Below are 12,507 nucleotides of genomic sequence, written 5' to 3'. Positions count from 1 at the left end.
ATAGAGGTAGGTTGTGCGCGTGTTCATAAGGGTGAGCGTACGCACGTTCTATGATCTGCGTTTGTACTGTTTGTTAAAAGACGATTTAATCCAAGATGTGGTGCTACCAAAAAACTCCCAAAGTAATTTCTGAAGGTTAACTTGAGCCTCCCTGCAAAAAAAAGAAAGAGAGAAAGCTAACTTGGGCTCAAAGTATTTCTACCATTAGCTGGGCTAGTTGACTGGCCGGGCCCTCTAGCCCAGCAAAATATTTCATGGGCTACAAATCCACAAGATATAAAGGCTCAAATCCTCCAGTACCCATCCACCTGACGGCTTTCTCTTTCCCTCGAAAACCAAAACCAAAACCAAATCGCGGGAAAGCGGGCGCGGCGGAGATCGCCGCCGGTCGCCGGAGATGTCGTCGGTGGTCAACAAGCTCACTAACGCCGCCGAGAGGGAGTCGTCGGAGGCGGAAACCCTTATCGCGGTAAGAATCCCCACTCGGCTGCCCGCTCTCCGCTAAACCCCCAAAACCCTAGCAATCTCATCGAATCCCCCCCCAAAACCCACAGGAGATTCGCAAGGCGATCGGCGAAATGAAGTCCATCGCCGTCGATTACGAGAGGGAGAACAAGTCCGACAAGGCACGCGGCCTCTCCCCCCACATTAACCTCACGCGGCGTTGTGCCGCGGAAACCCTAAACCCATAACCACCATCGTTATCCTCTTTTGCAGGTGAAGCAGCTTGAGGCGGCGGCGCTGGAACTGGTTGCTTCGTGCGAAGATTGCACGTGCTACGCCGACGCGATCCGGAAGGTGCCTGGGGCGTACCAGCCATCTAATCAGGTGCGGACTCTGGTAGCCGCGATGATTATTTTTTTGGTTTCAGGGGCTTATTCGAATTGTATTGGAGGAATTTCGGCTAAATGGTTATTTGTTGTTTTGGTATTGATCACTGAATTTGTGTCAAGATGACGGATTTCGAAAAGCTGATCGAGGCTGAGGTTAACAAGGTCAAGGGGAACTCATCAACATCAGTAGAGAACCATCTGCTCATTCGGCAGTTCAGAGAGGCAGTTTGGGTATGTTCCGTGGACCCTTTGTGTTTTGAGAGACTTGGCAATTTTCTATGCGGTAGATCAGGAATTAGAGGAATTTACAAATGTTAATTCTCCCTTAGTGCTAATGGCTGTTGAGAACGGTATGGATTATGTACTTTTTTGCCTATATATTCACTGAGTTAGCTCGGTGCTGAACTATTGCTGAAAATGTTACATTAAAGATGGATTGAAATGACTGCAATTTTTAGTATGGTATCTCCAATAGGTCATGTTTGGAGAAAGTAAAAGGTTTGTGCATTACTTCTAATTATTTTCTCTCTCTGTAATTGTGTTGTCTTCTACAGAATGTTCACCATGCTGGCCAACCAATGCCTGGTGATGAACAGGAGGATGTTCTTATGACCAGTACCCAAACTAGCATCTTAAATGTCACGTGCCCATTAACTGGGAAGCCTGTAATTCAATTGACAGAGCCAGTTCGGTGGTAAGTGTTAAGCAGTTAAACTGTTAAGGCATGGTTTTGTTTTGTAACTCTAGGAAATTTTTATTATGATATGTTACATATGCTAGATAGTTTCCTTCATGGTTGTTCAAAGAACACATACTCTCATTTTGTTTTTAAGCACAACTTAATGTCCCAAAAAATATCCATCATTAATCTGATTTCACCTGCTAAAGACCAAGTTTTTGTTGGCACAAATAACATGTCGCAAAGCCTTAGGATTATGTTTCTCCAATTTTCTTTTGCTGCCCAAGTTGAGATCATCAGGATCTGTTTCCTTCTCCATATGGTTTGCATCTTGCGGTAACAATGGCTTGTCTTTCTGTGAAAATTCCATGCAGTAGAACAAGTTTGCTGTTGTCACTGAATAATCATCATTGTGTTCAAAGTATAATAGTGTATAGCTTTCTGGGGGCAGAAATAGTGCGGTTTCTACCAGTACAATCCTTTCAGCCAATTTGACTATTAGGCATGATTCAAACTAATCATTCCCCTGTATGTAAGGTCTTTCTACAGTTTTACTATTCACATAATTGAATTCAAATCGGAAACTCCTACTACTTAATTTGCTTATTTTTCTCAGTCAAATGGATTTCTCCTAAGTTGTTGCATGTAGAAAGCAGTGTGAACATATATTTGCAGATATTCAGTTTTTGCGTTGAACTCAAGGCTATTTGTGTTGTTCAGTGCGGATTGTAGGCACATATATGAAAAAGTTCCAATTATGCATTACATAAGAAACCAAAAACCTCCGAAGTGCCCTATCGCAGGTAGGTCATTTGTTCGCTGCCTCATTGTTTATTTTCTTTTCACGGATGCTCATTTCAGATTGTATGTTCAACCAGGTTGCCCAAGAGTCTTACAAGTAGGAAGGGTTACCTGTGATTCCCTCCTCCAGGTTGAAATCGATGAATTACGCTCGTCAGGGCCTTCTGCTCCAGACGCTGAAAACATAGAGGATTTAACTGACGACGAGGATGACAGCAATGAATGAAGCTCTAGAAAATGACTGCCCTTTTGGATAATTATTGTAGCTAGGGACAAATTTAAACTTTTGCTGTTGTATTTGGTATGTTTTATGGGGAATGTGGTTGCTACGTCAGTCTGATCATCTGGCCCTGCTTAGCATCTGTTGATTCTGTTCCCCTCTAACCATTATTTGCACTACTTGTAGCCAATGAAACATGGGCAGCTCCCACGGCAAGATGTGAGTAAAGGTCCAATATTGTATCTGTCTCTCTCAAATCTCATATATTCAGTGCTGGAGAAACAAAGTTTCTGAAGAGCCATTTTCAATTGTCCGTTTCCAGTGCAGGCTTATGTATGATTTATGGACCCTTGGTACACAAATAATCACAACAGCCAGAGAACTAGCTAATAGAACAAACTGGGCCGTGGTTTGGGAAGACCGGCGTTTATGTTGCAGAAAGAATCAGAGGAAAAGATGGAATGAAACGTGGTCCAAAACCAAAGAGGTATTCTTCTACTCCACCCAAACTCTTATACCGCATTATATCTTCATGAATCATAGGCTTGATTCGCATAATTTTAAGAGCTTATTTAGTTGATGGAAACGATGATAAATTAATAAGCTAAGTGGTAGAAATACAACTAAATTTATAGTTACAAATCAGCGATCAGCACCAAGGTTTCAAAACATGAGGTCTCCCAAAGCCACCATCATGTTATACTGAACTCCGGTCAACATAGGAAAAGCATCACGTAAGATCAAAGCATGCTACTGACATTAATTAATGTTCTAACAGTACCAGCACCCTCTAATGCGCTTGTCATAGCTTACAGCTTATAAACACGTACTTAGATGGTTCCAGCGGCGACAAATGCCGCTGACAGTTAAAGTTGCAGAGGCAACAAATGCAGACGAGCAGCTAGGTACTATGTCACATGATAAGTGCTCCAACGCCTACATCTAAGATAAAAATATCAGAATCATCAGTCCCTCCATCTCCCTGATACTCGGCCACCATCTGGAGATCCACAGCAAAATCTGGAACAACGGCAAAACAATGATCATAACATTTCTAGGTAAAACTGTCACAGGTGAGGATTTTATGCCTTTGGAGTATCACTAACATGTGGTTGGAAGCAATCCTAGTGTTACTTCACCTCCAGATAATTTTGCAAATCCAGCTCATAAATCAGATCATCATATCCATAGTTGAAATATCAATCACCCTGCCAACAACAGGCCTTTGCTCATGAACCTGCAGAGCTTTTAGTTAAAAAGCAGTTTACATTACTGAGTGCATGAAAATTACTCATCATAAAACACTCACGGTAGCACAACTATTGCCCAGGGATTTTGGCACTTGCTTCAAAGACTGGAGTGAATAGTTGGCGTCGCCATCATCTAGTTCTTCTCTTGCTGGAACCTTCTCAGTCAAAGAGATGCCAAATATTTTGCAACTATTTGTGCCAACAGCTTTGTTATCTGGACCATCCTTTCCATGTCGACCAGGGGAGTGAGACTTCTCAACTGTAACCTGTCCATCTATCACTTCTCCAGAAGTAGGATAAGGCTGGAGTGGTATTCTTTGCTCTCTTCTTTCAATTCCTTCAGAAGGACCAAACCTAACACGCCTATCATTCTCGTGCTTGTCCAACTGTCCATGCCCAAACTCCAACCTGGGCATCTTTGAATTAGCTTGCTGAAACATTAGGACAGATGGCGGAGATGATGATTGAGATGGAAGAGCCAGTGCTGGTGGTCCATGAAAAGCAGCACGGCCATGAAGTTGTGCCTGCCATTTATTCACCACACCTGGTGCACGAGGACTATCTTGTTGATGAAACCCATTACTACCCATAGACGCATCAACCAAAGTTCCTCGGTAGGGACGAAATAATTCTTGACCTTGCAAGACCTTTTGGAGTCTGTGAGACTCCCCAAAGCCTGAGCAATGGTAGGAAAATCCTGGGTTTCCAAGTGGTGCTCTATCACCAAGTCTTGGAACCCCTAGGATACTGTTACTCGCATCGCTGGAGCAACTCCGCTCATCGATGTACTGTAAATGCCTTGCTTCACATGGCTGAGAAGTAGCAGCAGCAGTACCACCATGAGATTTAAAACCCAATAATTCTTGACCTTGCAAGACCTTGTGGAATTGGGCAGATTCCGCAAAATCAGGACAACCACCTCCACCTGACAAAAGGATAAATTAAATCGGCACAGTGCATCCAACAGAACCATCCTATTAACTGGTAATAGCTAGAAGAAAGACATACGTGGAACCATGTATTCTGGATTAACATGGGGAAGACATGGTTTCAATCGCTTTGAATGGGGTGTGGACAAATGGGATCCTGACACTGAACTAGTCAGCTCAATCTCCCAAGGAGAGACCCTGTTTGGTCGACGGAACTCAGCGTCGTCATCCCACCTCACCTACCAAGGTAGACATAGGTCGATAAATCATATACATATGGTCATAAAGAGGATCTGATTGCAATAATGGCTTTTACGGGACTTATGGTGTGGCCATGAGAACAGAATTATGTGCTCAAAAATTGAAATTTTAACTCAGGAGAGCCATAGTCTAAAAACTTTCACATGCCTAAGTACTCCTGGAAGGTAAAATTTCAAAAGAAGATCAAGCTAGCAGTGTCCATAACTTCATCCACCTAATATTTCGCTGAAGAAACCAGGCTGAGTGTAGAACACAGCTCTAGACTAGCTACAAAAACTACTAGTGGAAGTCAAATTGCAAGTTAAGATTACCACTTTTGAAAACAAACCAGGAAGATTAACTGATATCTTCAAATCTAAGACTGTTATTGTGAGCAACCAAACTTGCTAGTCAGTGCAACTGTCACTCTGAAAACATAACCATGTAAGCTGACATTGTGTAATAGTACCGCAGTGCTCAATTATCTGAAAACCTGTTACTTTCCAGATTGAGTTCATGAAAAATCACTACTATCTGACTTGAGTTTGGATAAGAAACAAAATGCATCAAGACAACTAAACTGTGTTTTAGTAATATGTAAACTAAAGCTCAACTGCTACATCAGTTAATAGAGTGAATGGGTTCCATGCTAGCAAATTTGGGAACCAAGATTAGCATCAAATTCTTGTTATATGTAAAATATAATCCAAACAAACAAGTCAAGATGGCCACATGATGCAAATGCCACGCGGCACTAGGAAAAAAACAAGGGTTTAATTAGTGAAATGGCAGCAACACTACAAAAAAAATGTTAATTGAATACACAGCAGATGCCCATAAACATATATTACGAGGCACAAGAGATAGGGTAGTTTACCAACAAACATTTCCATTTCGAACCATGCCACATAGGGTCTGTATCACCACTTCCAGTAATTATCCCGGTGTACCTGTAAAATTATAAGTTATCACATATGCATCACCAATCTAGAATGCAGTTCAGTCCATTCTAGTACAAGTGTAGAACTATTGTCCATCTACCTTCTTTCAGTAGCATCTTCACTTTCATATCTCATTTTGAACCTCAGCCCAACAGAAAATGGTTGGCTGAGGCTTTTCATGAACTTCCAGTAGGGTACAATGAATTCGGACTGACTTAACCTGTCAATATTTCAGAAGAGAGCTTTGAAATAAGACACTGTTTTGTTGCAAGAACAGAAGTAGGCGCTAGCTCTGTAAAGCATCAAATGCAAAACGACTACATTGATAAATATATGAAACGAGACTATTGATTCTGTTCATATAATCTTTTGTTTTAAAAAGAACAGTTACAACCTACAAATACAACTTTCCAAGCTATTGCAACAGCGCCTAACTTCGAATTTCAGCAAGACTACAAATGCAACCAGATAAAACCATGTGATTGCACATGCTGAGCTGGCATAATGTATGACTATCAACAAATAGCTCAAACAAGCAGTAAATAATGGGCACAATTTAAGGCTGCCACCAGCCAACAGCAAGAAAGTTCTAGAACATCAGCTGTCGGGAGCATTAACAAAATAACTCGAGGTTCTTCATTACCTGGGATTGTAGTATATGTTGAACACACTTTCTGTAGCCACTGCATGTGCAACATTGGCAAGTGTACCAAGATTAGAACACTGGTTGTAAAGTGCTGGAAAAGCAGACCCATTTTTAAGCTGAGCTGCACGGCGAACTCCCAGTCTTAGCTCCCCATCATCACCTCTGCAGATTGATTAAGAATCTTTAGAAAAGATCGTCAACATGTGATAATTATCTGAATGATCGAGTGGCCTACCGCAAAAATAGTACGGCATCCCCAGAAACAAGCTTCTTCTTGTTAACAAATGCACTCCAACCTGTGGTTAAAAGGTGCCGACGTGGCTGGCCTGTAGCATATTCAGATGTAGATCTATCAGAAATCAAGGACCACTTAACTTGTTATGTTTGTCCTTTGCAATCCTCAAGAAGGGACCAGACATTACAATACAAAGGTTTTTAAGAAAGAAGAAAAAATGTAAAATACAGTTAAACATGATTGATTAACTAACAATGTCGGAGCTATGGAGAAACATAATGTAGCCTAGCCAACACATATTAGAGTGTTTGGAGAATCAACACATTGCATACAATCATATCATGTCAGCCCAGTCATGATTTAGCATCATAAAACAGGTGGATATGCAAAAAGTACAGATGTCGATCATAACCGCAAAGTGCAAGTTCTCGGTGAGCTCGGTTGATGCATGTGTGTATTCACAAGCTATTACTGCTCTATCTGAACAAGACGCGCTGGTCGTCAGAAACAACTAAAGCACAAATCCAGTACTAATATTCAATCCCCATTGAATCATTCAGGACGCAGAGGCTTCCAGCCAGGGGAAGTGCATGCACAGTACAGAAGCCTAATGAAGATGGAATGCATGCATGGCACAGCTGCGTAGAGCATCTCAGTCATCAAAACAGGTTAAAAAAAAACTTGTTCTCAAAGTCCATGTTTTTTTTCTGCTCTACCTCGGTAAATATGGCGGAACCTCCATTCAGTGCTGTGCAAATCCTTGGCAACAAGCTCCTGCGACGGCCGCTGCTGGCTGTAATCCTGCAAGGTTCCCAATCCGAAGGATTTCATCAGCTAAACAAACCCCCAAAAAAAGATAAAATCTTTACTTCAAAAAAGGAAGCTTTTCTTTTTCTTTCTCCAATATACACCGACCAGTGGAGGGAAGCAGTCCTCGGCGGCGCGGCGCGGCACGGAGAAGCCGCCGTGCGTGCTGGTGTCGGACGCCGTGAGCGTCTTGCAGAACATGTGCGGCATCCGCGCGAACCGCTGCTTCATGCCGTCCCCGTCCTCGCCCTCGCCGTCGTCCGCCCGCCTCGCCACCTCCTTCAATCCCCGGAAGAGAAGAGAAGAAAACTCAGGTCAAAAAACAAAAAAAAAAAACGGAATCATCAAACCAAATGCTCCAACTGCTTCGCGCAGGCGGGCGCGCACCTCCTTCTCCGGGACAAGCGAGAGCTGCGCGTACACCTCGTCGGTCGCCGCGTCCGCCTGCAGAGAAGAACACAAAGCCAATCAATCCCCTCGCGCCGCCGTGAAGACGAGAACACGTACGATACGAGCATTGAGAAGGGACGCACGAGGAGGGTGACGTCGACGACGCGGCAGAAGACGTGCGGCGGCACGGCGGCCGCGGCCGCCGCCGCCGCGGGCGCGTCGCCGAGGTGCTCGAGATGCCCCTGCGGCAGGTACACGACGACGCCCCCTTTCCTCGGCAGCGGCGCCACGGGCCCGGCGCAGGCGTGCCACAGCTCGAGGCACACCGCGCCCGCCCTCGCCGGAGCCGGAGACGAGCCGTTCGCCGCCACCTCCTCCGCCGCCTCCTCCTCGTCCTCCTCGACGGTGTTGAGGTCGATCCCGGTCATGGCTGGCGGCAGCGACAGCGAGGTCAGGCGAGGCGCGAAGCACAAGAGCAGCGGAGCAGGCGAGGGAGAGGGGGAGACAAGTGATAAATGAAGCGGGTGGGGGTGGTGTCCGTAGGTTGCTACTACTAGGAGAGGAGGAGGAGGAGGAGGAGAAGTGGAGCAGCGGGCGGTGGTGGGGTGGGGTGACACATCGTGGTAATGGCCATGAATGAGGGGGAAGCCGAGCTAAGCTACGCGAAGCTATTGCCCAAAAGAAGCAGAGGAGCCCGGGGCCTCGTCTTTTTTGCTTATGCCCACATATATTAGCCAAAATTTAAATTTTTAACCTTAAATTTATAGCTGGTTTTAAAATTTTTTTATTAAAGTCTATTTTTCATTATGTACTTTTAGATTTTATAAGAACACGTATATAGAAATTTTATTTATAAATTACTTTTCATTTATAAATATGTCGTTTCGCTTATTCTAGGTATACCGGATCGAAATCCGCTTACGACCGATATCATCGAATTTTGTGAAATCCAATCAAAAACTTCCTCCAAACTTTTAACTTTCCATTACATCACATCACATCCAAAAATTTTCCTACTCACATAAATTTTCAACTTTTTTTTCAAACTATCAATTTTTCTTAAATTTCTTCCCAATTTCAGAAACTAAACACAGCCAAAGTTTAACTTGATCGAAAAACGGAATGATCTGGTTTTCAACCCGGTTCAAGAAAACTGGATTTCGCGAAATTCAAATCGGATTTCACTGGAATTGTGAACCCAGTATAACTGCTACTGGCCGTGCCAGTTGAAATCAATACTTCTACTTCTACTCGTAGTACAACCGTACAAGGAGTACTTGCTACTATACCTGTATTTTTTTTACTCTACTGGTGGTGTCACGGGGAAGTAAAAAAAGGGGATATGAGGGCGTGGGGGAATAAAGAAATGGGGGAAAGGTGAAAAAGAGAGCGCAAGAGGCGGGAGACGCGCACAGTGGTGGTGCAGAGCAGACAGCTCTGCGTCTGCGGCTGCGGGCAGAGGTGGGAGGAGAGGACATGGTGATGGAGAGGCGTCAGGAAATATGGGGTGGACGCGGACACGGCAGTAAACAGCTAAAAACAGGTGAGCTTGAAACACAGGTGGGGATCATTACATTGCCGTACTTTGTGATTATGTTATGTGTTCGTTTGGCTGACAGTAAACGAGAGAGAGAAGGAATTAATCTAGTATATCCCACGTGTCAGTAGCTCAAAGAAATCCTACACATACGAAAGCAATTAGTATCACCCTATAGTTGTACGGACTCATGCCTGATTCTTCATGTTTTAGGCATGCGTCTGTTTCTTTTACACAATTTTCTTTTCCTTAGTTATGTAGACGTCGAAAATGATATTAGAATAATTGTGTTGTTTTAATATAATTGTGTAACATTAATAATGTTTTCTTTATTTAAATAAATGCAAATAGCAAAGTATAGTTACAGCGTATTAGAGCAAGATTAATAGTATACCCAACTAGTAGCTCCAAATTACTTATAGTCAATTTAATAGCTAATTTATACAATATTTAGTTATAAACATATAGTACACTATTAATATATGGTCCTACTTGTCACACGCACATTGTGTCTTGGAGTCCCTACTGCAGCTGGCTATAGGTCTGTAGCCCACTACTCATATCTCTTCTCTTTTAGAGCAGGTACAATAGCAGACTTTATGCCATATGTAAATATATTTTAAGTAGATAAAAGAGGAGAGGTAAGAGCAACAGGCTATAGATTTGTAGCTAGCTGCAGCACGGATTTCAAGACGCATGTGTGTATGATAGGTGGGACCAGATATTGATTGTGTAGTATATGTTTATATGTAACTATTGTATGAATTGACTATTAAGTTGATTATAGATGATTTGAAGCTAGCAGTTGGCTATACTATAAAACTTGCTCTTATTTTCTCCATACGTGTTTATAGCTGGCTTATAGTATGCTATTGTACCTGCTATTATAATATCAGGTACGATTGCTTGGTTAGGGAGAAATATTTGTTTTCACTAGACTCAAGACCATTCGGATGTTATGATTTCCTCAATACCAAGAAAAGGGAAACTGCATACGAGCACGTGGAATAGCACTCTATAAACCAGCTATAAACATATTTTAAGAAAATAAAAAAGAGAAAAGAGCAGTAGGGTACATATTTGTAGCCAGCTGCAGCACGGACTCTAAAACACAATGTGAGTATGATAGGTGGGACCGGATATTAATATGTTTATAGGTAACTATTGTATATGAATTGGCTATTAAATTGACTATAGATAATTTAAAGTTAGTAATTAGCTATACTATTAAACTTGCTCTACTAGGGATTACTGTGAGTAGACTGGGATTTGTGCCGACCAACCTACGAAAAATTCTAGGAGTGCTACACATACAATTAGAGAAGGTCCTGCCTTAGAGCAAGTTTAATAATATAGCCAACTATTTGCTTCAATTCATTTATAACCAATTTAATAGCTTATTCATACAATAGTTACATACTACATTATTATTACCTGGTTCCACCTGTCATACACACATCGCGTCTTAAAGTCCGTGCTATAGCTGGCTACAAATCTGTAGCCCACTACTCTTCTCTCTCCTCATTTATCTTTTTAAAATATATTTGCAGCTAGCTTATAACCCGCTATTGTACCTGCTCTTATCATTGACCACCGTTTTGCCGTTTTGGCCAGATCAAACTGGTGTGGTCCGATCAACCGACGTGGCACGACGGCTGGGGCAGCGCAATGATTCTACCGGTGATAAATCCACATTTAAAAAAATCAGAAATGGAAAAAAGTGAAACTTATCAAAAGCAGCAAATCTCAAGTACAAGCACCTTTTCTTCAGATAGTAAAATCATGAGTTCGACCACGAAGATGGGTGCCCAATATTTTCCCAAAAATGAAACCGTCGAGCTTACCGATCACTGTTTCTCATCGATCTGTAGTAGTACTCCTTAGTTTTGCTCTGCTTGAATTCCTGATTAGTGCCATTTCTGCAACCTCCGTTTCTTCTCAAATCTGTAGCCGTTACGACTACTCGCTGTCGACGTTAAATTTAAACGTGTCAAGGACATTGCCACCGATCAGCTCATTATCATTCATCTCCCCTGTAGCCATTTCGCCGTGTCGCTGTCGTCGCCCGTGTCCGTGCCCCCCGTTGCCGTCACGGCTGGAGACGATGGATGGAGAGCGAGGTTTTTTCTCGGTTTTTCCCCGCGCTGCCGATGGATGGATTTTTGCCGACGACGTGTGACGCGTGAGGGGGGTTAATATCTGGTGCGTTGGCACGCCACCTCGCGCATTATTGGCGCGGTCGGGATGGGGGTGGTGGTGGTGGTCCATGCGTAGAGTTGCATCGCCGGCCGGGGTCCCCCAAATTACACCGGTTTTAAGGCCGGGGATTCGATTTGTCGTGTTTTTATTGCGCCCGTATGCTGCCCCCCGTATACGTCGCCGGTGTTCCCTTACCCGGTTGAATACACGCAACTGAAACACAGTTAATGAATTGGAGTATGTACGTTCCTGTGTACTCCACGATGCTGGCTGTGGCTGGGCTCTGATGAGACCGTTACAGTGTGGAGTACTCCATTTACTAACCTTTTTTAAAAGTACTATACAAACGCAGATGATCACGACACAACACGCATATACTATACTCGTCCTATAAATACACACGTATTATATTTCTATAGGCATCTCGAGAAAACTAGGTTAAAATTATCATGGACACTTTGTTGTCGAGGGATACGTCGTCTACAATTGAAATAATAATTAGCCGTAAATACAAGTATCTATGGGCTGTTTTCGATTAGCACCAAAACGTGCCCTACCAATATTTGGGTAGTTTGAACAGTGTTAATGAAGGTTTTGGTTTGAAGCCAAATCATTGGCATTTCCAATGTCCAATTTGATATTTTTCTATATTCTACTTAAAGTTTGGTTCTAAATTGGCCTCCAACCAAATACAACTCTACCCTACTAAAAAATTAGGTGGTGCCAAAATTTACGTAGGTTTCGACACTACCAATATTTTAGTAGGGTATTAAATCTAACAAGCACTATATCAAGGGTAT

At 42.8% G+C, this 12,507-nt stretch overlaps 2 protein-coding genes across 4 annotated transcripts; one reads left to right on the top strand and one right to left on the bottom strand.

The window, feature by feature from the left end:
* The first annotated feature begins 310 nt into the window (after positions 1 to 310).
* Positions 311 to 2,781, top strand: LOC4339616 (E3 SUMO-protein ligase MMS21). 2 transcript variants are annotated; one of them, XM_015784778.3, is made up of 7 exons: positions 311 to 469; positions 555 to 626; positions 718 to 828; positions 954 to 1,064; positions 1,388 to 1,527; positions 2,233 to 2,315; positions 2,391 to 2,781. In XM_015784778.3, exons 1-7 carry the CDS (start codon positions 398 to 400, stop codon positions 2,537 to 2,539), a joined length of 738 nt encoding a protein of 245 aa, XP_015640264.1. In that variant the 5' UTR covers positions 311 to 397; the 3' UTR covers positions 2,540 to 2,781. The 2 variants fall into 2 exon arrangements, with proteins under 2 accessions (XP_015640264.1, XP_066166720.1); XM_066310623.1 differs by lacking the exon at positions 555 to 626.
* Positions 2,782 to 3,109: 328 nt separating this feature from the next.
* Positions 3,110 to 8,667, bottom strand: LOC9268260 (auxin response factor 15-like). 2 transcript variants are annotated; one of them, NM_001424250.1, is made up of 12 exons: positions 8,115 to 8,609; positions 7,969 to 8,025; positions 7,690 to 7,860; positions 7,491 to 7,575; positions 6,775 to 6,865; positions 6,537 to 6,701; positions 5,994 to 6,113; positions 5,830 to 5,902; positions 4,792 to 4,951; positions 3,843 to 4,708; positions 3,640 to 3,770; positions 3,110 to 3,553 (listed from the first exon to the last, which is right to left on the bottom strand). In NM_001424250.1, exons 1-11 carry the CDS (start codon positions 8,397 to 8,399, stop codon positions 3,705 to 3,707), a joined length of 2,139 nt encoding a protein of 712 aa, NP_001411179.1. In that variant the 5' UTR covers positions 8,400 to 8,609; the 3' UTR covers positions 3,110 to 3,553; positions 3,640 to 3,704. The 2 variants fall into 2 exon arrangements, with proteins under 2 accessions (NP_001411179.1, XP_025881422.1); XM_026025637.2 differs by having other exon boundaries at positions 3,269 to 3,553; positions 3,640 to 3,741; positions 8,115 to 8,667.
* Between the last annotated feature and the right edge of the window lie 3,840 nt (positions 8,668 to 12,507).

Source organism: Oryza sativa, chromosome 5 (assembly GCF_034140825.1).
Source record: "Oryza sativa Japonica Group chromosome 5, ASM3414082v1".
Classification (NCBI taxonomy): domain Eukaryota; kingdom Viridiplantae; phylum Streptophyta; class Magnoliopsida; order Poales; family Poaceae; genus Oryza; species Oryza sativa.
This window is presented reverse-complemented; position numbering and strand designations above follow the sequence as displayed.

Bases quoted from the DNA above. Each gene is read 5' to 3' on its own strand.
- LOC4339616 (XM_015784778.3), top strand. From the start codon at position 398: ATGTCGTCGGTGGTCAACAAGCTCACTAACGCCGCCGAGAGGGAGTCG. The intron at 829-953 runs GTGCGGACTCTG...ATTTGTGTCAAG, and splicing joins CGTACCAGCCATCTAATCAG to ATGACGGATTTCGAAAAGCT. The intron at 1,528-2,232 runs GTAAGTGTTAAG...TGTGTTGTTCAG, and splicing joins TTGACAGAGCCAGTTCGGTG to TGCGGATTGTAGGCACATAT.
- LOC9268260 (NM_001424250.1), bottom strand. From the start codon at position 8,399: ATGACCGGGATCGACCTCAACACCGTCGAGGAGGACGAGGAGGAGGCG. The intron at 5,903-5,993 runs GTAGATGGACAA...ATAATTTTACAG, and splicing joins GAAGATGCTACTGAAAGAAG to GTACACCGGGATAATTACTG. The intron at 4,709-4,791 runs GTATGTCTTTCT...TCCTTTTGTCAG, and splicing joins TCCAGAATACATGGTTCCAC to GTGGAGGTGGTTGTCCTGAT.